The sequence below is a fragment of the Trachurus trachurus genome (assembly GCF_905171665.1).
Source record: "Trachurus trachurus genome assembly, chromosome: 16".
Taxonomy (NCBI): Eukaryota; Metazoa; Chordata; class Actinopteri; order Carangiformes; family Carangidae; genus Trachurus; species Trachurus trachurus.
The window spans coordinates 3,418,000-3,443,369 of NC_139902.1; the positions used below are offsets into that span (position 1 = coordinate 3,418,000).

The 25,370-nt window shown below is 43.1% G+C and overlaps 1 protein-coding gene across 1 annotated transcript in view; it reads left to right on the forward strand.

Moving 5' to 3' along the window:
- Window positions 1–25,370, forward strand: part of sema6cb (semaphorin 6Cb) — a 142,099-nt gene that overhangs the window by 92,169 nt on the left and 24,560 nt on the right. The window contains exon 15 of the mRNA XM_083989804.1: window positions 8,316–8,393. Coding sequence (XP_083845930.1) covers window positions 8,316–8,393 — 78 coding nt within the window. The remainder of the gene's footprint in view (window positions 1–8,315; window positions 8,394–25,370) is intronic.

Sequence of the window (25,370 nt, forward strand, 5' to 3'; positions counted from 1 at the left end):
GCAGTCAGAGTCTCTGGTTTACTTTTCCGTGGAGTCAGTTGTTTTCGGGTACACGGATGCGCCGTGTTCACTGATCTTGTCTCTCAATCATGCCAGTTTTGTTGCTTTCGCAGCAATGCTTCGGCTGATTGATGTCTCTATCACTCACGCTGACGTGCGGTTGGCTGGTTGAACCAAGACGTCAGCCGACGGTTGACCTGATATTTCGGTGTGAGGTTACCGCTGAAAGCCCCGTGTAAATACTTGTAAAAGCTCCTTTTGGGTCTGAGCCCGCTGGTGGGATGAAGATGTCCCTTTGGACTGTGGTGAAATTGTATAGACTACAGTAAATGACTAATCCTTTACTTGTAAGTTGTAGCTGCAGCGGTGAAACAGCCACGTTCAGTGTAATCATCGACTTATCAGCCGGTGAACAGAGCCGCCACAGGTTACAGTCTGCTGTAAATGTCTTTAGAGAGTGTGAAACAAAATGTTGACAGTGCTGCTGCTTCCACAGCCTTCCAGCGTCTCCAGCCTTTTGTTTTAAAGGGATAGTTCACCCAAAATTCGAATTTTCAGAGTCCTCCGTGCCTTCTCTGAGTTACGGGGGGGTCCGCGCAGCAGTATTTGTCCATACATTGGTTGTCAATGGATACCAACTTTCTTCGTCCAAAAAGACACACCAAAAAACATACAAATACCTCCATGCTGCTCGTCTGTAATGTCCCTCTTGTATTGAAGCCCCGACATGAGAAATTGTTCCGCCGGTCAGTGCAAATCTCGCACTGACACAGGAAGAGCAGTGAACTGAGACACTGGGAGCTTCCGCTACAAACAAGCTTAAAATATAGATTTATTAAATTTTTTTCTGAACAATTTCTCATGTCGGGGCTTCAATACAAGAGGGACATTACAGACGAGCAGTGTGGAGGTATTTGGATGTTTTTTGGTGTGTCTTTTTGGACGAAGAAAGTTGGTATCCATTGACAACCAATGTATGGACAAATACTGCTGCGCCCGTAACTCAGAGAAGGCACGGAGGACTCTGAAAATTCTCACAGCTCTTAGTCGACATGAGGATGAGTAGTAGAAATTTGAATTTTGGGTGAACTGTCCCTTTAACTCCCTCTAATGGAGCTGCTCCTCAGCTTCAGGATCAGATCTATTTTTGGGGTTCTGAGGAATGTTGGGCCCCATCATGTGTCTCAACACAGAGGGAGAGTTTCTCCTCAGCTCCACTAGGGAATGAATATACCCCCATAGCATGCTAAGCCCTCATTGCAAAGGCCTGGAGAAGCTCTCAACATCGCTCATTCATAAATTGGATCCAGCTGATTGGCTAGGAGCCAGCGATGGTGGCTTCTATTCTTTCTTCGAAGCTGAAGGAGGGAGAGAAGCAGGAACAGGGGGGAGGAGAAAGTGTAGAGGGCCGGTCTTAAGCTTACGGGGCCGGCTACATCCCAAGATCCTTTTTAGAGACTAGAGCTACAGCACACCTCATCCCGGGATTAGGGGCCCCGTAAGCCCCATCAGCACTGGCCAGGAGGTCAGATTTCAGACGCCATATCCTCCTTTACCACACCAATGATTCTGTCTCCCTCCAGATGAGATTTACTCCATCTCTCTGTTTTCTACCTCCATTTTCTCTCTGTCTATGCATTTCTCTCAGTCTTGGCTTGTTCTTCTCTCTCTCTCTCCCTCCCTCAGTGAAGCCTGCACCATCAGGTTTTTTTTTTTTTTCACTCGAGGCCCTGCTGCCAATATTAGGTTTCAGAAAATGCTCTGTTTTTGAACAGCGGCTAGGAACTGTATGAAATAGGAGTTTTAATAAAAAAACAAAGAGGAAAAAAAAACAATAAAAGGGCAGAAGAGGCCTCAAACCCTGAAATCCTCATCTGCAGTGGATATTTTCTTTTTATATGAGCAGTTTCAGTTTAGTTGCTGCTCTAAAATAAATAAATGTGTATTATTTTTTACTGCCACATGCTTCATGAGTTACTGTTTAGGGTAGGATGGGATAGGACAGGATAGTATAAGATATGATAGTATACAGTAGGATAGGATAGGATATAATAACATATGATAGTACTGTATACAGTGGGATAGGACAGGATAAAATAAGATATGATAGTATACAATAGGATAGGATAGGATATAGTATAGGATTTGAATTGAATTTATTAAGGGATAGCCCCTTGAGATGCAGCATCTCATTTTCGAGGGGGTCCCAAGTACACATACAACATACATACAAACATACGTTCCACAAAACAATACTGTATATGGAAAAAAGAAAATACATTAAACTGAACATTATACATAAAATAAATTAAAATAAATTACGCTCAAATTAAAAACATGAACAGGTTATTCTGACAAACAATAAAAGGGCAGAAGGGCCTCAGACCCTGAAATCATCATCTGCAGTGGATATTTTCTTTTTATATGAGCAGTTTCAATTTAGTGGCTGCTCTAAAATAAATAAATGTGTATTATTTTTTACTGCCACGTGCTTCATGAGTTACTGTTTAGGGTAGGATGGGATAGGACAGGATAGGATAAGATATGATAGAATACAGTAGGATAGGATAGGATAGAATGACATATGATAGTACTGTATACAGTGGGATAGGATAGGATAGGATAGGATAGGATAGGACAGGATAGGACAGGATAGGATAAAATAAGATATGATAGTATATGATAGTATAGAATAGGATAGGATAGGATAGAATAGAATAGAATAACACATGATAGTATTGTATACAGTAAGATGGGATGGGATAGGATAGGACAGGATAAGATATGATAGTATAGAATAGGATAGGATAGGATATGATAGAATAGAATAACATATGATAGTATTGTATACAGTAGGATGGGATAGGATAGTACAGGATAGGATATAATAGTATAGGATTTGATGGGATAGGACAACTCATTACAGTGATGTTCAGTCCAACAGTTTGAAGACAGGAGCCATCAGACCAACAGAAAGGCTGATACCTGGACAACTTGGAAAGTCACTTCAGGGAAAAATCACAAGTTAGCATGCTAAGCAGCTAGCCCTGACTTACTGCAGCCTCTAGTCTGCCCTGAAGAGGTAACAGCTTGGAGGAGGTTTTATAACCTGAAAACACAATGATGCCCGAAGCTCTTATCGAGCGACAATCCACCACCTGTCATGTTCAGAGAAAACACACAAATAGCCTCATTAATAGAAGTCAGTGTTGACTGACGGTAGGATAGAGGAAGCCACCATGCAGCAGCATTCTGTCTGTGGCTCTATGGCAGGATCATATTATCTCCACCTGTGTTCCCCAAAGACTTCAACTTCAACATACTGTATGTATAAACAACTGGAGCTGTCATTTTCTCAAACCCCATCATCTGGAGGAAATGGAAACAGAAAGTAAAACAGAACTGTGATGGATGTTTGAGCCGTTCATCTGCTCGTCAGACTTCTCCATGGAGATGTCACCACTTTTCAGCGATGAACAAAAAAGATAGTTATCACCATTGAGAATGATGACTAACACTAAAAGAGGCCCGGAGCTTTCTAATAAATATATCATCAGTTAGTCATCTATCAGCTGCAGGTTAGCTTATGAAATGTTGCTTCAATTATTCCATCCAGTTCAGTTATAAACCATCAGCATTGTACAATATCAGCCGGAACCGTCTCCTATAAGTCAGTACTGTGTTATTCCCGGGACTTTTGCTAAATGGCAGCTGGAAGTTAGGAGTCCCAGCCTGAGAAGCTGCTAAGTCCCTCCTCCCCTCTGCAGCTAATGGATGTTCCTCACACAGTGTGGCTGCAGGCGAACATAACACACCTATGTGTTCATCACAGCATGACAGACTGCGAGCAAGAGAGCTGGAAGAGAAGTCTGAAGTTTTCAAGGGCGACAAGGGACACACAAACAAGAACATTTGTCCTATATATAGAGAAGTTGTACATACAGTATAAGAACAGATGACTGGACCCCCCACAGCTGGACACATGTGTTCCTTATTCATTCCTGACATGTAACTGAGGGGAGGCAGAATGGAGGCACAGTAGAGATGGATGCATACCTTATGGTGACGGCATGAATCATTTATTAAAGCTGCTCTATCTACAGGCAAGAGTCATTTAAAGACCTGGATACCCAGAGGTCTTCAGTCTGTAGCTTTGAGAGAGAAAAGGAAAAAATTATACAAAAATGAGGATTTTTTTTCTTTTTTGACAGAAAGTTGTTGGTGCTTATGAAAAGAAAGTTTGTGTTTCACTCTGAGGTTTGGATTCCTTTCTTCTTGTGTGTATTTAGGTACTGGCACCTATATATAGGTGTAATTATAGCTGTGATTCACAAACTACATCAAACCTGTAAATATACATAAGTCGCTTTGGGTGCTTTTATAAACAATTCATACTGTTACGTTCCCTGGGAGGACAGTTTTTTATTATACTGTAAATAGCTCAAACAGATTTACGGAAGCTCATTAAGTCTGTTTTCTTTTTCTTCAAATTAACAAGAGGTGTTGATTTAACTCAATAGTGGCTTTGTGTTTCATAAAACGTCCCGCGAGGTGTCTTTTATGTCTGCGTTGGCGAGCGTCCTGCTAAATGAACATTTCGTCCATCCCCATTTACATCATTTTCAGTATAGCACAATTGAGTGCGTAGCTTTATTATTCCAGAGGTTAATTGATTTGCAGTGAGGGTACAGAAATACAAGACAAGACATTAAAAAACTCAAGTTGTAGACGCAGCCCACACAGGACAGGACACATCCAGACCGGAGGGAATATAACAAAATAACAAGAGCTGTGAGACGTTCAAGTCCCATCTTAACCTGTATGATACATAACTCATATAACTGTGATGTTAATGTCGTTACACGTTCTGTGAGTCATGTGAAGTCATGATGACAGCAGTCATCAACGTCTTGTGCAGGACACTAATCTATGACTAAAGTATCGTTATGCTATTTAAATTTTAAATCTATCACCTCTCTCGCAGAATTTGCTTGTTTCATTGCTCTCAGGTCGGCGTTGGCCAATCAGAAGAGAGACAGCACTGAGTCTCTGATTGGCTGACTGTTTCCTGAGACATCTGATAGAAACACTCTGAGAAACCAAATCCTACAAGTTTGGATGGTGGACCACAGTTAAAGTTAAAGATACTTTATTCATCCTTTGCAGGAAATTACAATGTTACCAGCAGTGGAAGACAACACAAGACCACAAACACACATCATGCACAAAAATACACAATAACAACAATATTGCACAACCCGTTACAAACTTGTGTCAGTGAATAAGAGCAGCAAGGTCTAAAATGGGATTTAAAAAGAAGTAAAAGTAGCAAGGTCTAAAATAAGAGTGGGCTTGGCTTGTGGCAGGGCTGAGAGCAGTAACTGCTCTGCTGTGACATCACAAAGTTACAGAAGTCCTGATGGCTGGTTTTATGGCTCAGTTTCTGAATACAGTATGGTATGAATCTTTCCTGCGGACGAAGGCTTACATAAACTTTAACTTTTATATAGAACATAGACATGAGCTTTAATCAAAAAAGAGACATGGACATTTTTCTACAATATGGGAGCTTTAAAATGACCACTGAGTTGATTCAGTGGCTCTGAAAGTCCATGTTGCTGGTTGAAGGAAGTCAGAAGTTGTGTTAGACGTTGAACAGTTTGCATGTGGAGGAGATCGGTGTGTTTGAATGGATCAACAAACGTCAGACTTTGGTGCATAAATCTTGTTTTTGGAAAGTTCTTGTGGCCAGAGCTGTCAGATGAGCTGACGGTTATACGGTTTGACTCAGAGGCAATAACAAAATGTATGTATGTCATTTTTGGAACACAAGCTGTTGCTTTTATTATAAGCTGTGAGTTTGCTTTTTTTTTCTGCGGATTTGTTTCATATCACCCAGGTCAAATGATGGTGGGTGTTCATCTTGTTGTTTTTTCTTGGTGTTTCTATAAAAAACAATTTCAACTCATTCACATGAATTGCGTTCGGGAAACACTGTGACTCATGCTCGGTTCCCAGCTGCAGGCGGCACACGGGGGGAATGGTTCCTGTCTTGAATTAGCTCTTTCTGTTGGAGTGACACACTGATGTGCTCTCAGTGGGAGGCCTCAGTAATGTTTACAGAGTGACGCTGAAGACGCTTGTCAATAATTCTGGTTATTTAAAACGGGTCACGGGAGCCGTCATTAGAACTCATTAAAACCTGCTCCTCGCCTTTAAAGGTCTCGGTTTGAAACGATGCTGCACCCAGCACCACCAGCACGCTGTTGGCGTTTCCTTTTTGTTTCCCTCCACTTTTATCTCTGATGTTATTCAGCATAACAGGCTAAAAACGTCTCCAAAGCAACTGCAGATAGGCAGCAGGTAAACACGCTTGTTGTTTGTTGTGGATCTCGTGTCGCTGTGTACTCTGCGCTCGTTATGTCGGTGCTGCCGGGCGCAAAACCGCAGACCTGCAAAGACGAACGTTCTGCAAGCGGGCGAAGCCGAAGCCTCTCAACCAACCAGCCCCAGTGTTGTTTGGCAATTACAGAGTGGCAGAGCCAAGGCCAAAAGGATCATGGAACTCATTCCACAGCGCAGGATTAAAAACCACAGGCTTAAATGAAACATGAGGCCGAGGGACTGACAGCAGATCAGTGGAAGAGTTTAATCAACAGAGCTGACGTGCGGGTCCCAGAAGTGGAGGGAAAGTGCTGGGTGCAGCGACTCTGCTGGGAATTTACACTGCAGGGAGAACGTGACTAGCCACCGATGGCGGTTAAAGCAGAAGTAAGCGATATGTTTGTGTTAATATAAGTCTTAAATAGTTCTATCTTCCGACGGGAATCACTTACATAGAGTGTTTGGACCGAAACACGGGTCTGTCAGTCACTCTGCTCTGCTGTAAGCCGAGGAGAAAACTTTTCTCGTATCCTACAAGTTTTATCCAATGAGGAGAGAGAACGGCATAAAGGGGCGGTCCTCTCTGTGTGTGCAGCCAAGGGATGCGCGTGAATGTGGTGACGTAGGGACGAGGACCAATAGATCCATGACGAGGGCGGGGGCTGCTAACTCCATCGGCTGACAAGATGTTATGGTGCGTTCAAGGCAACCCGTAACTCGTGTTTTTCCGACCTGTGAAGTCGTACCAGTTCGATCTGGTACGACTTCACGGGTCGGAAGTTACGAGTGGCAGTTATAGTGACTTTCACAGGTAAAACAGGTCGGAAAAACACGAGTGGGTTGCCTGGAACGCTACAACCAGCCAAAACGACAGGATCGCTTATTTCTGCTTTAATGCTGCGACTGCTGTCAAAAAGCAGGAAGTAAACAAACCGTCAACCAAATCCATGCAGCACATGTTGTTGAGTAAAACCACACAGCAGACATACAGTGACTGACTGGTCTGCTGACCTGAGAGCAGCGTCTGTTCTCCCTCTATAAGGTCATTCATGGCTCAGCGTTGTAAACTTAGCGTAGCTGATTATCAGCTGATCTCAGTGACCTGCAGCAACTTAAAGGCACAGTCATGTCAACAACAAAAATCCGCTGCTCACAAGCCTGGAGACTGTTATTCGTCAAAACAGATCTTCTAAAACCTTGAAATCAAAAAAAAAAAGTCAAAGTAACCAAGATTAAAAACAATAAAGTAAAACTTGAATAAGCTTGTTTCAGCTTTAATACTGCTCCAACTATTACACGTTCAAATAAACACAGTTTAATCCCACATCCAATTCCTGTTTTCAATGTGTTTATTATTAAGGGGTGTTGTGCAGAATGTAGTGAACATGATGTTGTTGTACCCAGGGAACATGGCTGTGTGGGTTTTGTTTTCTCTGGGGCCAGAATGTATTGATATTGTATGATGGAAGTCACTTCACATTTAATTAGTTTAAAGAATTAGTAAGTTTCTTTTTTTTCTGATGATGTTGAAAGTGTTTTTACATAAGTAAATTTTGCTAAACAAGAGAAAAAGGGTATTTTTTTCTGTTGTGGTTGATGAGATGATGCACGTACAAGATCATTTCTGTGTAAATACTTGTAATCTATGGGGTCAAAAGTAATTATGGATTAAAACTTAAAGGATATAGAAGAGAAAAAAAACAAGTCTAAACAAGTTTTTAATCCCTCTGATTCAGGAAGAAAGTAAAAACAAGTCCAAGCTGTTACTAGTGTGATTCTCATCTTTCCTTTGACTCTTCTCACCTGTGTTGCAGTGATTTCAGACTGGATACTTTTAGGTCATGGCAGCATTGTTTCCTTGGCTACCGAGCCAACATCTCTACACCTCCCTCCATCACCGACCATCTGTCTGTGTCTCTGTCTGTCTGCAGGAGCTGTCTGTCTTCACGGGACCCTTATTGCATTTGGCTCAAGTCAGGCAGCTGTGCCACGGTCTCACCTGGTTTCAAGTGAGTAACACAAACACAGACACACACACACAGACACACACACACACACACACACACACACACACACACACACACACACACACACACACACACACACACACACACACACACACACACACACACACTCAAGCCCACATGCAGCTTGTACTTATTATAGCTTGGAGCTGAGAAATGTCACCCCCACCACCATTAACCAGCCATCAATATAGAATTAATGTGGACTTTGAAATTGATAAAAGCTGCTTGACTGCTGTGTTGTTTGTGTCTCGCTCCTCTTAAGTGCATGTTCAAGAATCACCAGTGACACTCATTCAGGCTAATGGGGAGCACCGAGCCACTGATATATTATTAGGAGATATTGTCTGTTTGCAGCGGTATGACATGTAAAGAAAAATCCGCTGCAGTGTATCAAGGTCGTCGTTTCTCTTCCAAACATTAACTGAGCTTCTGAAATTCTCAGAACTTCTGTTCAACACAGTTATGGACATGTTGGGGACAGTAAGAGTGTTTGACAGCCGTCTTTTGCAACACATTGACCATACTGACGAGGAAACATCTACAAATAACAATATTCACACTTTACTTAGTTATTAGTACCAAACTGAATAAGTGAAATGCTCATATCTAATATTACATTTGGCCTGATCTTCAGTAATATCAAATAAGATGATTTCCCTATCTTTAAGCTTCTTTAAGGGATAAAACGTTGAATTCATTTTCTGTTACTGCTACAGTTTCGTAGTCCAGTTTCTGTGTTAATGTTTCTAATGTTTCTCCTCTGGTTGCAACTTTGTTTTGCCGACTTATAGAAAAAACATCAGTTTTAATATCAGTGCATGGGAAAGAGCCCCAGAAGTAAAAACATGCCTCAGACTTTCATCCCATTTAACGACGCAGCAGCAATTTTCTAGGCAACATGATTCATTGTTGACTCCTCCTGCAGCCGAGGTCTCCAATCATGAACCACCTAGAGACACGCGCGTGCAGATTTGCTCTCTAATCAAACGCTCCAGCAGGAGCTTTCAGCTGCTAATTCTTCCCCGGACGAACTCGGACTAATTAGCGAGATCAGACGCTGTGTTGTTTGGTCAGTCTGAAAGCACATGGGTGGACGCGGCGATATAAAGTCATTATTAGTTCTCTAACTCGCAGCCACGGCGGACGCATTTGTAACTCGGTCAATAACGCGGAGCCGAAGCAATCGCTCTCACGTCTGCTCCGGCTCCTCGGGGCGACTGGTTCAGCCCCCGGACCTGATCACCAACGGCTTATCTGCAAGTAGACAAGTGGGCAACGTAAACATAATGAATATCGAACCAGCAGTTTTCTACCAAGACCCACAACATGAATCCATCTGATTAAATGTGTCAGAAATGCTCCTTCGGCCTTAAAGCCTCTTGAGTTCACGTGCGTGTGTGATGGACTGCTGAGCTGGCAGGGAGGCAAAGTTATTATAGAAACCAACATGGTGGAAAATGAGGCGTACAAGTCAAGGACACGGTGTTTTGTAAGTAATGACATAGAATAATAATTCTAATGAAAGAAAATCAGCATTTAAAAGTGACTGATCTTGACATAGCAGGTGAATGTTTCATGCTGTTTAATGCCCCAGTGGCTCAGACGCTGTAAACACATGTTACTGATGCACTTTTCCCAACGGATGTTCATGTGCTCGCTCGTGGCAGGGTGGGTTTCTGCATTAAAGGGATAGTTCAACATTTTGGCAAATTTGCCTATTGCCATAATCCCTACACTCAGGGTTTCCCGCAGCTCTTTCCTGTTAAGGCGGCCGCCTTAACAGGAAAGAGCTGCCGCCTAAACTAACGTCTTAAAAAAATTAAAAAGTAGCGATATTCGCCGCCCCCCCCCGTCGGACGAACGCCTTCATTCATCTCCGCATCATCTCACACACATACACACCACAGAGAAGCGCGCATGCATAACAGCAGCGCGTGTGGTGAAAGCGGAACTTAATACGGCACGGCACGGCGCGCCGCCCCCCCCCCCCCCCCCCCCCCGCCAACAGGACGGACACCACCTTAACTAACACATTTTCTGGGGGAAACACTGCCTACACTCATAGCATAGGGTCATTACCTTTGATTGTCGGTGCAAGCTGTTTTTCGATTGGCGGGGCAGAGCCGCGAGCTGCTCAGAGCTACGCTACGGAGGCAAATGGTATTTCCGGCTTTCCCTCGTCAAACTCATCAAATACTCAATCCAACAACTCCAAAACGCTCTGGTGGACTAGTTGTGACCTGCACATTCACCTCCTAATGGAACATTATGAGAAGGAGTTGTTTTTGAGGCAAATGCGTAGCCGGAACTACATTCCAGACACGACTGCTGGGCAGACTGACTTCAAAAGCGAAAGTATTTGCTTCATGTGTCGTAATGTTACATAATTATACGTTATTATCTCATAGCGTGCACGACTTGTCCACCAGAGACCTATGAGTGGACAACTTGTCCACTCATAGGTCACAACTTGTCCACCAGAGTGTTTTGGAGTTGTTGGATTGTGCATATTTAGTTTGATGAGGGAAACGTGGAAATCCCATGAGCCTCCGTTGCGTTAGCTGAGCAGCTTGCGTCTCTGCCCCGTTGATCTAAAAATAGCTTGCACCAACAATTAAAAGTAATGAACTTACTATAGGGATTATGGCAATATTGCCAAAATGTTGAAATATCCCTTTAAGTTAATACATTGGGAAATCAAGATATTTGTTTGGCTGCCAACAATCAGTTCACACCCTACATACACAGAATTCTGGGTAATGTGCAGAAAGATCATCTTCAACATCTCTCTGTCATAACATCAGAAGTGATGTTGAGCGTCATGCGTTTCAATCACGCAGCGTGGCACCGCACCGTCTGCTGAACTAGGGAGGAAAGATGGATGGATGTGTTTGGATGGATGGATGAATAGGGAGACAGATAGATGGATGCAGTAAAATGTAGAGGAGGAGGAGGAGGAGGAGGAGGAAGAGAGGCAGTTTAAGGTACTATTTTCTGCTCCTGTGACAGTCAAGGACTTTGCATGCGCCGATGTACAACCTGATGCTAAATCACTGCTCTTTTACCTCTGTGTACATTGGTTCTAAACCGTGTGTGTGTGTGTGTGTTAACGCAAACGCGCACACACAGGCACAAACATTCAGACAGCATCACTTCCTCTGACGACTGACTTCCCATAGATTATTTTGATGGCTGAAAATGTGCAGAGCTGGAATTACTGCATATGGCCTGCGTGGCCAGTCAGACGTGTCCCTGTCCCTGCCCTCACACAGACAGAGGCTAATAGGATTTTTTTCTCTCTCTCTCAGATGCCTGTTTCTGTGCCCTGCCTCTATTTGTGGAGTTGACAGTGTGATATTTGGGCCCCTGTGCTTAAATCATTCCGTCTTTTGTTTTCTGCCGACGGATGATTTTGTGCTGTTTATAGATTTCTGGACCTCTCTCCTCCACATGTTGCCATGCAGCTCCTCAGCCGGTCACAGCCACTTCCTGGTAGTCTTGTCTCCGACAGACAAGCAGCTGTTTCCAGCAGCTGGTTGTCATGACACGACTCCACGAAGCGGCGATGCTCATCGTCCTCCCGTGAAAAACTTTTTCTTTTCTTTTTTTCACACCTCGCTTCTTGTGTGGAAATAATCAGGATATAATGTGTTGATTAATGAGCCTAACGAGCGGCTGGAAGAGTCGTTGTGTGACCTTTAAGAAGGAGCTGAATTAGCTGTGTCCCCTTGTTTACAGTCTGTGTGCTAAGCTAAGCATGTTTTTAAAGCCAGGGTTAGTTCAACATTTTGGCAAATTGGCCCATTGCCATAGTCTTAGGAGTAGGTTTGTTACCTTTAATTGTTGGTGCAGGCTATTTTTAGAACCGCAGAATGTAACGTTATGAGACAGAATTAGGTAAATTCATGCAAAACAGCTGATGCAAGTTACCATCGGGGGCAGTTTTTCATCAAGCAGTCTCTGCATTTGCCTCGAAAACAACTCTGTCTGGTAACGTTGTGTTATTATCTCATAGCGTGGTGAATGTGCAGGTCACAACTTGTCCACCAGAGCGTTTTGGAGTTGTTGGATTGTGTATTTGATGAGTTTGATGAGGGAAACCAAGAAATCCCATTAGCCTCTGTAGCGTAGCTCTGAGCAGCTCACGGCTCTGCTCCACCGTTCTAAAAATAGCTTGCACCGACAATTAAAGGTAACAAACCTACTGCTATGACTATAGGGATTATGGTGATGGGCCAATTTGCCAAAATGTTGAACTATCCCTTTAAGGCCCCTAGAGCTCAAAACACCACAGCTTAAGAAAACACCTGCAAAGACACAAACTCAGAAACATCTTCATTAATTTGACATCACATCCTCTCCAAAATATCATCTCACATGCAGACACACATGGCTTATGGTACACACTAATCACATCAGTAAATATTACTGTATATAGTGGCCGTATTGTGACTAGAAGAGTGAGTGTGTCTCAGGGTGTAATTAAGACGAGGCTGAGGTGTGCGGTTGGAGGTCAGGAGTCAGTCAGAGAGAGAGAGAGGAAGTGCCGATGTGGCTTCACGCCGGCGAGCAGCTCCCAGCTTCTCGCTGAGGTTTGATTTATGAGCCGGCGCTGAGCGTGCGGGACGGAGCTGCTCTGGAAAGCAACGGACCAGAACCTGAAAAGAGATCAGCCAAAAAACTCCTGCGCAGACTCAACCTATCAGCCAAAGAGAGAGCGAGAGGAGAGCAGACGGAGAGGAGAGGAGGACAGAGGGACGAGGAAAGAGAGACGATGACAAAAAAAAAAAAAAAGTTGGGAAGCGGAGGGAAGGAGGGATGAAATAAAGGAGCAAAAGAAAAGGGAGCAAAGGGTAAAAGGAGGAGAAAACACAGGAGGGAGGGAGGGAGGGAATTTTTGCAAAATATTGCAGAGCATCTGTTTTTCATTATTGTAGAACAGAAAGGCTCTGCTCAGGCCGTGTGTGTGTGACGTCTGGTTGTAAAGCTGCCTCAAGTGAAGTCTTTGATATATGTCTGTGTGTGTGTCAGTGAAAGGAGGAAGAACCAGTGGAAAGGTAGAAAGGGGCAGAGGTGAATCAGCAGACCCCCCCCATGCACACACCCCTCCCCCCATACACTCTGTCTGTCCCTCCTCTCACACATCACTCTGTTCATGAACTATCAGCCTCTTTCTATTTTTCTCCTCCAGTCTTTTCTCATCCAGAGGTGGTATAAATTTCAATGACTGATTTGAAGCTGATCCAGGGGATAAAAGAGAGAGAGAGAGGGATAGAAGAGAGAGACCACAGCCATCTCTCTCTCTCTCTGTATTTTTTCATCTCACACGTTGAAAGATTGTGTGGCCGGACGGCTCGGCTTCATAGTGTGTTTCAGGGTGTTTTACTTTCCTGTGTCGTCCATAATGCATCACTGTCGCCTGAAAAACAAAACACGGCCAAGGACAGAAGATGGATAAAGAAAGTGGAGGAGAAAGCAGGTCAGCTTGGCAGAGCAGGTTGAAGCTCCTGTGTGGACGAGGCCATTGTTGGTCTGTGTGTGTGTGTGTTAAAGAGCTGAGGTCCTGACTCCTGACGCTCTCCAGCCTCAGCAGCAGCAGCAGCAGCAGCTTCCTGAACATATCGCTCACTGATCAGGCCTCAAAACGTGCGACTTTCGTATTTAAATTTCTTTAAACATCTGGTAAATAGAGTTTCTCAGGGATCTAAGACAATGAAGGATTTGTTGTAACTGTGTGTTAATCAGTAGGAAGCCCAGTGGCTGGTAACTCCAGCCAGTCACATGTGATGATTTATAGTGGGTGGGACCAAAAATGGTCGACCTTGGGCCACTGGTTCCCAGAACGTTTCCAGCTCATGGACACTTGGAAATGCCAAAAATGTTGGCGTCACACATCCGACCCTGGAGGACAAATACGACGTTCTCAGAGCAGTTTTTATTCAAATCTGATCTGCTTTTTGAATCTGCGTTTCTCTATTTTGATCCTCTAATGGCTTTTTTTCAAATTCCTCCTGTTGTTCAAATCACTTATCAGTTTAACTTGTATAACATTTGCAGGTTTCTTTATTATCCCTGCTGATCAAATTGTCCTGCAGTGGCAAGTGAATCAGAAACTGTAGCATTCAACTACAGGAAAAGTATGATTCAAATATGCAACCAGACAATCAAGACACAGTGTGATAACTTACTTGCACTTTAACCCAGAACAAACTTTTTAAAACACATTTTTAAAAAGGTAGTAATAGACCATTTAAATAAATTGTAAATTCAATGAATAAGAAATATATTCTGAGGAATCATTATTGTCAGACAGAACTGTTTAGGTAGTAATGTGATGTCTGGTGAATGTTTGGTATTTAATCATGCAGTTTTTGACTAGACTGTTTGCAGTTTGTGTATATGATGATGTGTTACAGTCAGTGATGGGAGTAACAGTGTTTAAAATAACAGTGTTACTAACGGTGCTACTTTTTTCAGTAACGGGTAATCAAAAACGTACTGTTTTCCCCGTTACAGCGCCGTTATGACAATAAAATGCCTCATCGACTGGTCGGAAAAAAGACGTTTATCTGGAACTAACCAACCAACATACAGTATCCCTCCACACAGGCAGGCTCCGTGACGCGCTCTATGTATCACTCCACCTATCAGCGGTTTAGATCAGCGGCGTGTGGAAGAGGAAAAAACTAAATGATACACATACTAACAGAAACAGTACCTCAATAGATACAGTACGATAAATACACAATTTATACACAGATTCTTCAATAACTGTCAAGAGTTATACAACTATATTTTATAGGTATTTACAGGTAGCAGCAGGAACAATGGAAGTCTGGAGTCTGGTTCTGCATCTTGGCAGTCTATACCTGTAAACAGGGCCGTTGCTAGGAATTCTGGGCCCCCTGAAAGAATACTAAAGTGGGCCCCTGACTTTTCCACTTTTTTTCTTAGACTACGTATGTATTATCATTTTTTATTTAGCCTACTTTGTTTTGATGCTAATGCAGCATTACTATGAGTATTAGTCAGGGTCTTATGCAGAATAATTCAGTATATTTTGTGGGACCTACTCGGCGTTGGGCCCCTAGAATTATCATCACCTTTCTCCCCTATACAATGGCCCTGCCAGTGAGCAGCAGAGTTCTCTGGGCCTTGTTCTTGACCCCGAGGTTACATAGGTAGAGGAGGTCCTTCAGTTTCAGTACAAGGGCAGCGCTGATCTAAACTCCATCCTCAGGGTTAAGTTGCTCCGGAGGCGTTGAGTTTTCCACACGACACCTGTGAAAGTTGCAAACTGGATCAAAAACCATTTCACTCTCCCACATGTAAAAGTGGAGCAGAGAGGAACTTTCCACATCGACAGGATAAATATGAAAACAGCCAGCGAGGAGAGGAGAGGAGAGGAGAGGAGAGGAGGGGAGGGGAGGGGAGGGGAGGGGAGGGGAGGGGAGAGGAGAGGAGAGGAGAGGAGAGGAGAGGAGAGGAGAGGAGAGGAGAGGAGAGGAGAGGAGAGGAGAGGAGAGGAGAGGAGAGGAGAGGAGAGGAGGGGAGGGGAGGGGAGGGGAGGGGAGAGGAGAGGAGAGGAGAGGAGAGGAGAGGAGGGGAGAGGAGAGGAGAGGAGAGGAGAGGAGAAGGCTGAGGTGAAGCACACACAAGAGTTTAGTTAACTAGTGGGACGACGGGTCACCTTTACGTCTGGAAAAGCACGCCAGACATGTCAGCGCCCGACCCGTCACCATAATTGACCTTCTCTGGTGTTCATGCACTTGAATAAACAGACGAACACGAGCATCAGGCAAGAATTCATTTAGTTCTGCTTTCCAAACACAAGACGCTGCTGGCTGGCAGATATCGACATCTGTCTGCTTTTTACCCACAAACCCCCAGCAGGAGGGTTCATGTCCTGGGCTTCGCCGGTGGCAACCATCACCAGGCCATTTGGAGATATGAATTTTCCGTTGCCATGATGATGCGACGCTGCCGTCTGAGTATATTAATGGCATTATTCTCGCTGGGCCAAACACAGCGACTTGCTTCCCCCCCCCTCCCGGTTTGACAGTTGTTCTGTCGTGATCGTCGTTCGTATCCTGGCTTTGATAATAAAAAGAGCTTTGCTGCATTTCCACTTAGCAGATCACAGGAAACACATCTCTGTCCGCCTCGTTCCAGGGTTTTAATGAACGTGGTGTTGACTCAACCTTAAATAACATACAGTTGCAGGCAGATGTAGTCGGTGAAGGTGAGGATCTGCACAACAAATTAACGCCTGCAGAGGAGAGTCCGTAAACAAGATAAAACGCAGGTTCAGACAAATAATGACTCCATCAGCAGCCCACATGATAAAATGACACGCAGCATAAATACAGATTTGTTTTCCATCCCAAAAGCCGGATGGAGAAACGTTTAGTGTCTGAACTACAGGATGAAAAAATCTATACATTAATTATAAAACAAACAAAGCAGAACTCGAGCAAAACACCATGAAGAGAACTGTATTTAGAGAATAAAAACAGTCAGTCTACAGATCTGTCACCACTGAAGGAGACATGGACACTCACCTAGGTGCTGTCCTGTCCCATTGTTCCCATTAGTCCATTAATCAAACAACATATTTTTCAACTAATCTAGCCTTTTTTTGGTCGATTTAAAGGGATAGTTCACCCAAAATTCAAATTTAAAAAGTAGATAATGAGTGAAATTTGAATTTTTGGTGAACTATCCCTTTAATATTAATTTACAAACAAGAAACACTTCTTATTTAAATTCTTCATTTATTCATTCATATCTCGTAAGATTTTGCACTCAAAGATTAAAGTATTGAAAATCAGCAACTTGTTAGAACAGTTCAACTTGAGTCTCTCCTCTCCAGTGACCAGCCCAAGTAGAAGGATTCAAGTAGGAATAGATAAGTCCTGAATAAACTGCAATTTAAATGAAGTCAAATGTGGAAGACATTAACACATGAGTGCAAGTGAACACAAACAGAACTTCTTTCCAACAGGATTAAATAAACACAACTCACTTCTCCACCTCTCCTCCTCCAGCTTTTATCTCCTTCACTTTCACTTTAGGACCAGGTGCCGCCATGTTTCCCCTTCACTCTATCTATAAACTTTTTTTTTTTTCTGTTTCTGAATGTCTATTGAGCGTGTCGATGTATTTATATAATCAATTACATCAAATAATCAGGACGGCCATACTCAGTCATTATATTATAAAACAGGATTTTGCGACAGTGAGGAGATAAAATCATACCATAATCATCTGTTGTGATGAACTCTTCTGAACAACTCACTGTCTGTTTCTCTTGTTAAACATTCATCTTGACGGTGTTTGATATTCAGGACTGGACCTTGACCCGCTGACTCTACACAGCTGGGAAAAGTTTTAAAATGCAGAGCAAAGGGTTGAGACAGAGCTCTGAGCTTTAGTTTCTAATCCAATCAATCAGGTTTCAGCCCAGACGCTCACCTCCAGCTCCCTCCACGCCGAGAGCCGCGCTCTTCATCTCATCCACTGTTTGTCTTTTAACTCGGTTGCCTAATGACACAGTATCCATCAGCCTCAGTCCTTCTGTTACAGTATACGTGCTCCTATCCCGCTGCCGAGGCTGAAACGCTCTGTGCATGTAGGTGGAAATATCAGCTGAGTGTGGGTGTCTGCCGGTCGTGTGGGTTTTTAGTAATCCTGATCTTTTCTTAGCGAGGGCAGTGCACATCTGTGGCGCAGCATCAAAACAAAACACATCCTGTTTCTAATGTGAGCGGCGTCGGAGCGTCACTGTCCCACTTCCCTGCAGCGATGCATCTCAGCGCTCCACCAGAAGCACCACTGTCTGTCACCACGTTCTGTTCCCAGACTGACACACACCGTCTAATGTACCTCCACATGTGTACTGACACTGTGAACAACACAGCACACACACGTTCATCTGAGAGCTTTTCCTGTTTTACTTTCCCCTTCTTTTAAAAATGACCGTATCGGTTTTAACACACCTGATTGCTTTATGTGTTGTTTTCTTCTCTTTGAAACATATTGATTTTTTGTCTATTTTATTCTGCTGCCTTTGTAACGTGGAGTTTGCAAAGCGCTCTTGTGTGTTTTAACTATTATCTGGCAGATTAAACCCCTGGAGGGAGAAATTTCAACTCCAGGTGGGCTATTATTGGCCCACCTGTGTAGCTCTAACACTGTTTATTCACATTACAAATCCCATAATACACTGCGACAGCTCCCGTACGATCATGATCAAGCAATAGATTGACAAGCAACAAGCCCTATCTGCTGCTCTGCTGACAACATATCGACACACAGGAGTCTTCTGACTGATGCACTCCTCCACTCAGCTCAGGGACTCAACACCAAGATGGCATAGGAGAGAGAATCAGGCTAAATATAAATGTTTTGTTCTGTTAGGCCTATTATTTTTTTTGTTATTAAACTTTTTTTAAATTTAAAGCAGAAGTAAGTGATATATTTGTGTTAATGTAAGTCTTAAATAGTTATATCTTCCGACGGCAATCACTTACATAGAGTGTTTGGTCTGAAACACAGGTCTGTCAGTCACTCTGCTCTGCTGTAAGCCGAGGAGAAAACTTTTCTTGTATAGAAATATATGTATGTATAGATATAAAAGAAGAATTATAAGGCTACGAAAACCAAACACATTTTATTTTATAGCAATTATACACTTACAGTAGTAGGTAGTATATTCAGATTTGGCAAGTAGACCCTGCCAACTATTACACACTGGACCTTTAAGCCTTCGTGCCATAAAACCCCGCTCCACAGCAGCGTTTTTAGTTTTTTTAGAGAAGCTGGCGTCAGACGTCACAGAGCTGACTTCTTTGTTTACTGCACTTTGCTGGTTTGACGAGCAGAGAGGAATGAACTGCAGACTCAGTGTGTGTGTGTGTGTGTGTGTGTGTGTGTGTGTGTGTGTGTGTGTGTGTGTGTGTGTGTGTGTGTGTGTGTGTGTGTGTGTGTGTGTGTGTGTGTGTGTGTGTGTGTGTGTGTGTGTGTGTGTGTGTGTGTGTGTTGTGTTGAAGGAGGATGTCAGCCAGAGCAACAACTGAACTCCTCTGTGCTGCAAAACCCTTGTAAATAAAAAGTGAATTTGTAGATGTATTGATCATCTCTCTCTACACACTGATACATCATGGTGTTTTATCGCTGCTGTGGCCTGTAAACTCACTGTAGATTGGATCGGTCCGTTTATGGTGCCTCCTCTTACGGCTGCTGGGGGGAAAAAAGAAGAAAAAAAACATCCTCAGGATATATTTTCAGTATTTATTTATTTATGAAAGTTTGTTCTCTCCGAAAACGAAAAGTCAGTGTCGGCCTGGCAGGCTGTGATTTGATAATCACCTGCTGTCTGAGGCCGACCCCCGTCCCTCCTTAGGAGAACTTCCTGGGCTTTTTAGCGCCTAACCGACGGTGTAATTTACTGCAGCGGGTGTGTATCTGTGTGCTAAGCAGCCCCTTTGCAGCAGGTTGTGCAAACACACACCTCTAAACCTGTCAGTTGATGGCAGAGTTGCTGCTTTAACACACAACCCAGAGAAGAAATTGAGGGGATTAATTCTTTGAGCCGCGGGTTCGCTGTTCTCCATCTTTTCCTGTTCAGCGGCTCCTGCCTCCAATTTAGACATTTATTGTTTGTCTCTGCAGCTGCCGAGGGTACGTTTGTGTCGGTGATTGTGAGTCTCTAAAAACGTACGTGCAAAATTATGCATTTGTTATGTGTGCGTGTGCTAATTAAAGCAAGATGCTGCACATAATCTGTGTGAGATGTAGGTTTGTGTTTAGGTTATATAAGGAACTAATTGGTTTGTTATAGAGGAGGCGTGCGTGCATGCCTGTACAAAGTGTCTCTGCACGGATCCTGGATCATTACACTCGTGCTTGTGCAGCATCTGAGCCCATGTCTATTTTATTTGCTTCATTACAATGTGTGGGCGGACTTGTTGGCGCCGATGCAAAAGCTGCGCTCAGCCTTAGAAGGGCTTCCGCTCCACCGTGCGTCAGCTCAATCTCATTACTCAGCCGCCGAAATGGCTGCGTCTGGATGAGCCTTCGATTTCTGATTGACTCCGAGGTGAGGGATGGTGTGTGTTTTGGAAGAGGGAGCGACCAATCAATCGCAGGCACATTTCCAATCGGAGCGGCGTGTCGGATCGGCTTTTTCTTGGCAGTTGTGCGGTGTAGCGGTTCAAAAGACGAATAAAAAGAGATTTTGGCGACAAGTTCAGGGTGGGAAGGGACTCTGGAGTAGAGAGGATTTATTCGACATGATTGAGCTTTTGTATGCAGCTCCTCTGCTCCAGTAGGCCTCAGTTGTCCAGATCATTGTCTTAGCAGCAGTCATGAAGTACTCCTTCATTCACAGAGACCAGTGGTTCCCAGGCTGTGGGCGGGGCCTAACGGTGGGCGTGTAGGTGTGGCATGTGGGAAAATAAATCATTTGCAAAAGTATGCAACATTTTCTAAGATAAGTAAACTAAATTAAATTGACAGAAAGAGCGTGAATAGACTTGGTTGATATTTGAAGCCACAGGCCTTTTTCAGTTCTGACCAACTGGTGGGACCATCCAGGTTTTAATGGTGTGATCCATCAGAACAAGAGTGTTCCCAGTGACAAACTTCATCTGGAAACAGCAGATTTAAGAGACTCAACCTTAAAGGGGACATATTATAGAAATATCACTTTTTGAAGGCTCTTTAACATATTTGGGTGTTTGTCTTCCCTTCAGGTCCCAAAATGTGAGAATTGACAAAAAAATCAGTAATGTTCAGGCTCCCTAGGTTGAAATCCATGTGGTTTTATGAGCTGTTCCCTTGGTTGACTTCCCGTGATGTAACTACATTTCGAATTTGCATAACCCCACCCCTACCTGGGACCGGTAGAAGGGGCGGGGCAAGCAGTGGTTCATTTGCATTTAAAGGGACAGGCTCTGAAACCAGCCATTCTGAACAGGGCTGTTTTGAGAGGATGAAAAGAGCTGTGATGTTTGATCCTTGGGGTATTTTGACTGAAGCATGTCACAGACATGTCTTTAGGACACCTGGGAACTATTTTAATTTGTGGAAAAGGGGCAGAATATGTCTCCTTTAATGGTGTTATCCATCAGAACAAGAGAGTTCCCAGTTAAAAACTTCATCTGGAAACAGCAGGTTTCAGAGACTGAGAGTCAAAAGAACCTCAAAATCAAAACTGTTGCAGTAAGTGAAAGTTGTGGTAAGATACTTTGTTTCTGTGTTTAGCTGAGGGCCTCATCCTGTGTGTGTGTGTGTGTGTGTGTGTGTGTGTGTGTGTGTGTGTGTGTGTGTGTGTGTGTGTGTGTGTGTGTGTGTGTGTGTGTGTGTGTGTGTGTGTGGTCTTTTGGACTCATGTGTTTGGGTTGGAAGAACAGGGATGTGGTTCTTATTGTAGATCCAGAGCTTCTCAGACACTCCAGACTTGGTCTGGGATGATGACCATGTTGTTGTGTTTATTCTTCTCTCCATGACTTGGTGTCTTGCTGTTAATGTCAGCTCAGGGTTTCCACCAGCTTTAAAGGAGACATATTCTGCCCCTTTTCCAAAAATTAAAATAGTTCCCAGGTGTCTTAAAGACATGTCTGTGACATGCTTTGGTCAAAATCCCCCAAGGATCAAACATCACAGCTCTTTTCATCCTCTCAAAACAGCCCTGTTCAGAACGGCTGGTTTCAGTGTCTGTCCCTTTAAATGCAAATGAACCACTGCTTGCCCTGCCCCTTGTCCCAGGTAGGGGTGGTACTATGCAAATTTGAGTCCTAGTCACATCACTGGAAGACAACTGAGGGAACAGCTCATAAAACCACATGGATTTCAATCTAGGGAGCCTGAAAATTACAGATTCTTTTGTCAATTCTCACATTTAGGGGGCCGGAAGGCAAGACAAATATGTTAAAGAGCCTTCAAAAAGTCATATTTCCATAATATGTCCCCTTTAAGTGCATCCTGCAGACATCAGTGTTGTCTCTTGGACCTGGACTAGTGTTGACACATTATCAGCTCAGTGTTGTGGGGCTCAGATATCTGCTGGCTTATGGTCCAGTGAGCGCTGTGACTGGAGGAGCAGGTGCTGGTCTGTGTGGGTGTGGACTTCATGTGTCCTATGTACACCACAGATAACGTGTTCCACCCTTCAGAGAACATCCACACAAATTACTTTTAAGTTTTTGTGCGGGTCACTCTCGATCGATCCTTTCAGACAGTGTTTTTTTTTTTTTTTTACGGACATGTAACAATCGTACAGTGAGACGTTCATCTCAGAGCAGCAGAATGTCAGGCACCAATTCCAGCAGCAGAGAAAAACACAGTGGTGCAGCCACAGTGTGACACCTGGAGAGAGAGGGGCTCACATCTACAGCATGGAGAAAATGACTGACTGAGGAGGAGGAGGAGGAGGAGGAGGAGGAGGAGGAGGAGGAGGAGGAGGAGGAGGAGGATCTATCCCAAAGCCTGTTGATATTATATACACAGGGTTCCAAATGTCTCCGAGCAGTTTTCAGCCAGACATGTTAAAAACATATGAGAAAAACATGTTTTACCATGGCATTACATGATGAGCACTAACAAAGTGAATAACACTTCAACATGGCTCCTGTTAGCGGGCAGGATATGAACATGTCGTCCTCAAAGTTAATGTGTTAGACGCAGGAAAAATGGGCAGTGTAAGAATTTGCGTAAGGATCCAACAGACCAGATACTGTTGAACAGGTTCGTGCTGCTTCTGATAGCTGTCAGAACACAGTACAGCAGAGTTTGTTGTGTATTTGGCAGCAAAAGAGACCAACACTTTATTAGACAGGTGGTTATGATCTTATGTCTGATCGGTTTATGTTGTTTTCATGAACGTTCATGGTGTTAGAGTTAGCAGTGTACATTTTATTTTATTTTTTTTATTTACCGTATTTATTTAGAAGTCAGGACAATGCACATTAATAAACATGTACCGTAGTACCTGTAAATGTGCCAGATTGTAGCCCGAGGGCTAATTTCCATCTGGAGTCCTCTAGGCAGGTTGGTGTTACAATACAGATCAAAAGGTTAGAATACATTTTAAGTAGGAAATAGCATAAACACATACAATATTACAACACGTGTGTTAAGACAGAGCAGTACAGTAAAAGCATGCAGTTAGGACATTAAAGGTGATTACATGTTTGGTTGGCTCTGAGCCATACCTTCAGGTGGCTCTTGAAGGTAGTCAAGGTAGGGCATTCCTTTATGGGTAAGGGTAGTGTGTTCCAGATTGCAGTTCCTTTCGTTGACAGGGTATTTTGACTGAAAGAGGTTTTCCTGTATGGAACCACACAGTCCCTATTAGTAGTTGATCTGGTGGTCCTCGTTTGTATAAATGTAATAACTATGTGGAGATGGCGCCAGGCCATGAAGTACTGTATGTATGTATAAATGTAAACACAATCTTAACAGCAGGGTATTTTACATAATGAAACATGTTACAACACCTTCATCATGAATATGTCATCATGTGTTGCAGACTTATATCTTCATATATCCTGAAGATGTGATAATAGATCCACATAAAAGGGAGTATAATGGCAAGATCACTCTCATTATGGGTGTATATATATATATATATATATATATACTGTGTATATATATGGTATATAGTACTGTGCAAATGTTTTAGGCATTAAAAGTAAAGTGAAGATGCTCAAAGATAATGCCATGAACAGGCTTTAATTATGGTTTAACTTCATACGGAGTTCAGTCAGCAGCAGAGACCTAAATCATAAATTGATTTAGGTGAATGTGGTGTGACCGGGCTTTGTCTTTGTCCAGACACTCACTCACAGGTCTTCCAGGTTCTTGACTGGCAGCTTGTTGAAGCATCTTGGAGAACTTGCCATAGTTCTTGTGTGGACTGAGGCTGTCTCACTGACTTCTGTCTCTTCATGTATGCATATACATATATGTTTATATGTTTATATATCACCATAACCGTATATATATATACGGTGTATATGTATATATATATATATATATATATATATATATATATATACGGCGTGTATATATATATATATATATATATATATATATACAGTACAGGCCAAAAGTTTGGACACACCTTCTCATTCAATGTGTTTCCTTTACTCTCACTGAAGGCACCAAAACTATGAATGAACACATGTGGAATTAACAAAAAAAGTGTGAAATAACTAAAAACATGTCTTTTCTTCTTTGTCTTCTCTTTCTTCTTTTCTTCTTCCTCTCCTTCTTCTTCCTCCTCCTCTATCTCTGACCCCTCCAATTCTAGTTTCTTCAAAGTAGCCACCCTTTGCTCTGATTACTGCTTTTTGCTCTTGGCATTCTCTTGATGAGCTTCAAGAGGTGAACCTGACCTGAAAATGGTTTTCACTTCACATGTGTGCCTTGTCAGGGTTCATTAGTGGAATTTCAGTGAGAATCGACAGTGTAAATAGTCATGAAAATAAAGGAAATGCATTGAGTGTGTCCAAACTTTTGGCCTGTACTATATATATATATATATATATATATATATATATATATGGGGTATAATATATATATGGGAGCAGTGGGGTGGAGTGAGGATAGCCTACAAAAAAGAAATTACAACTTTTCATCACAAAATAAGTGTGAATCTGCTGAGCAGCACACAACTGATGATTCACGTCCTTGTAAGAAGATCCAAGGATGGACTTTCCCCTCAGGTGTGGCCACTGTGTCCAAACAACAAATGGAAACACACACATACACACCCACACACTGACCTCAGCCCCACACACACACACACACACACACACACACACACACACACATACACACACCACAAATTACATTTTGTAACTGTGCTCCTACCTCCGAGTCTGTGAGCAGCCTCCATCAACAAAACCAATTTTGGGAAAGACTTTGGGGAAGATGCAAATTCACTGACCGGTC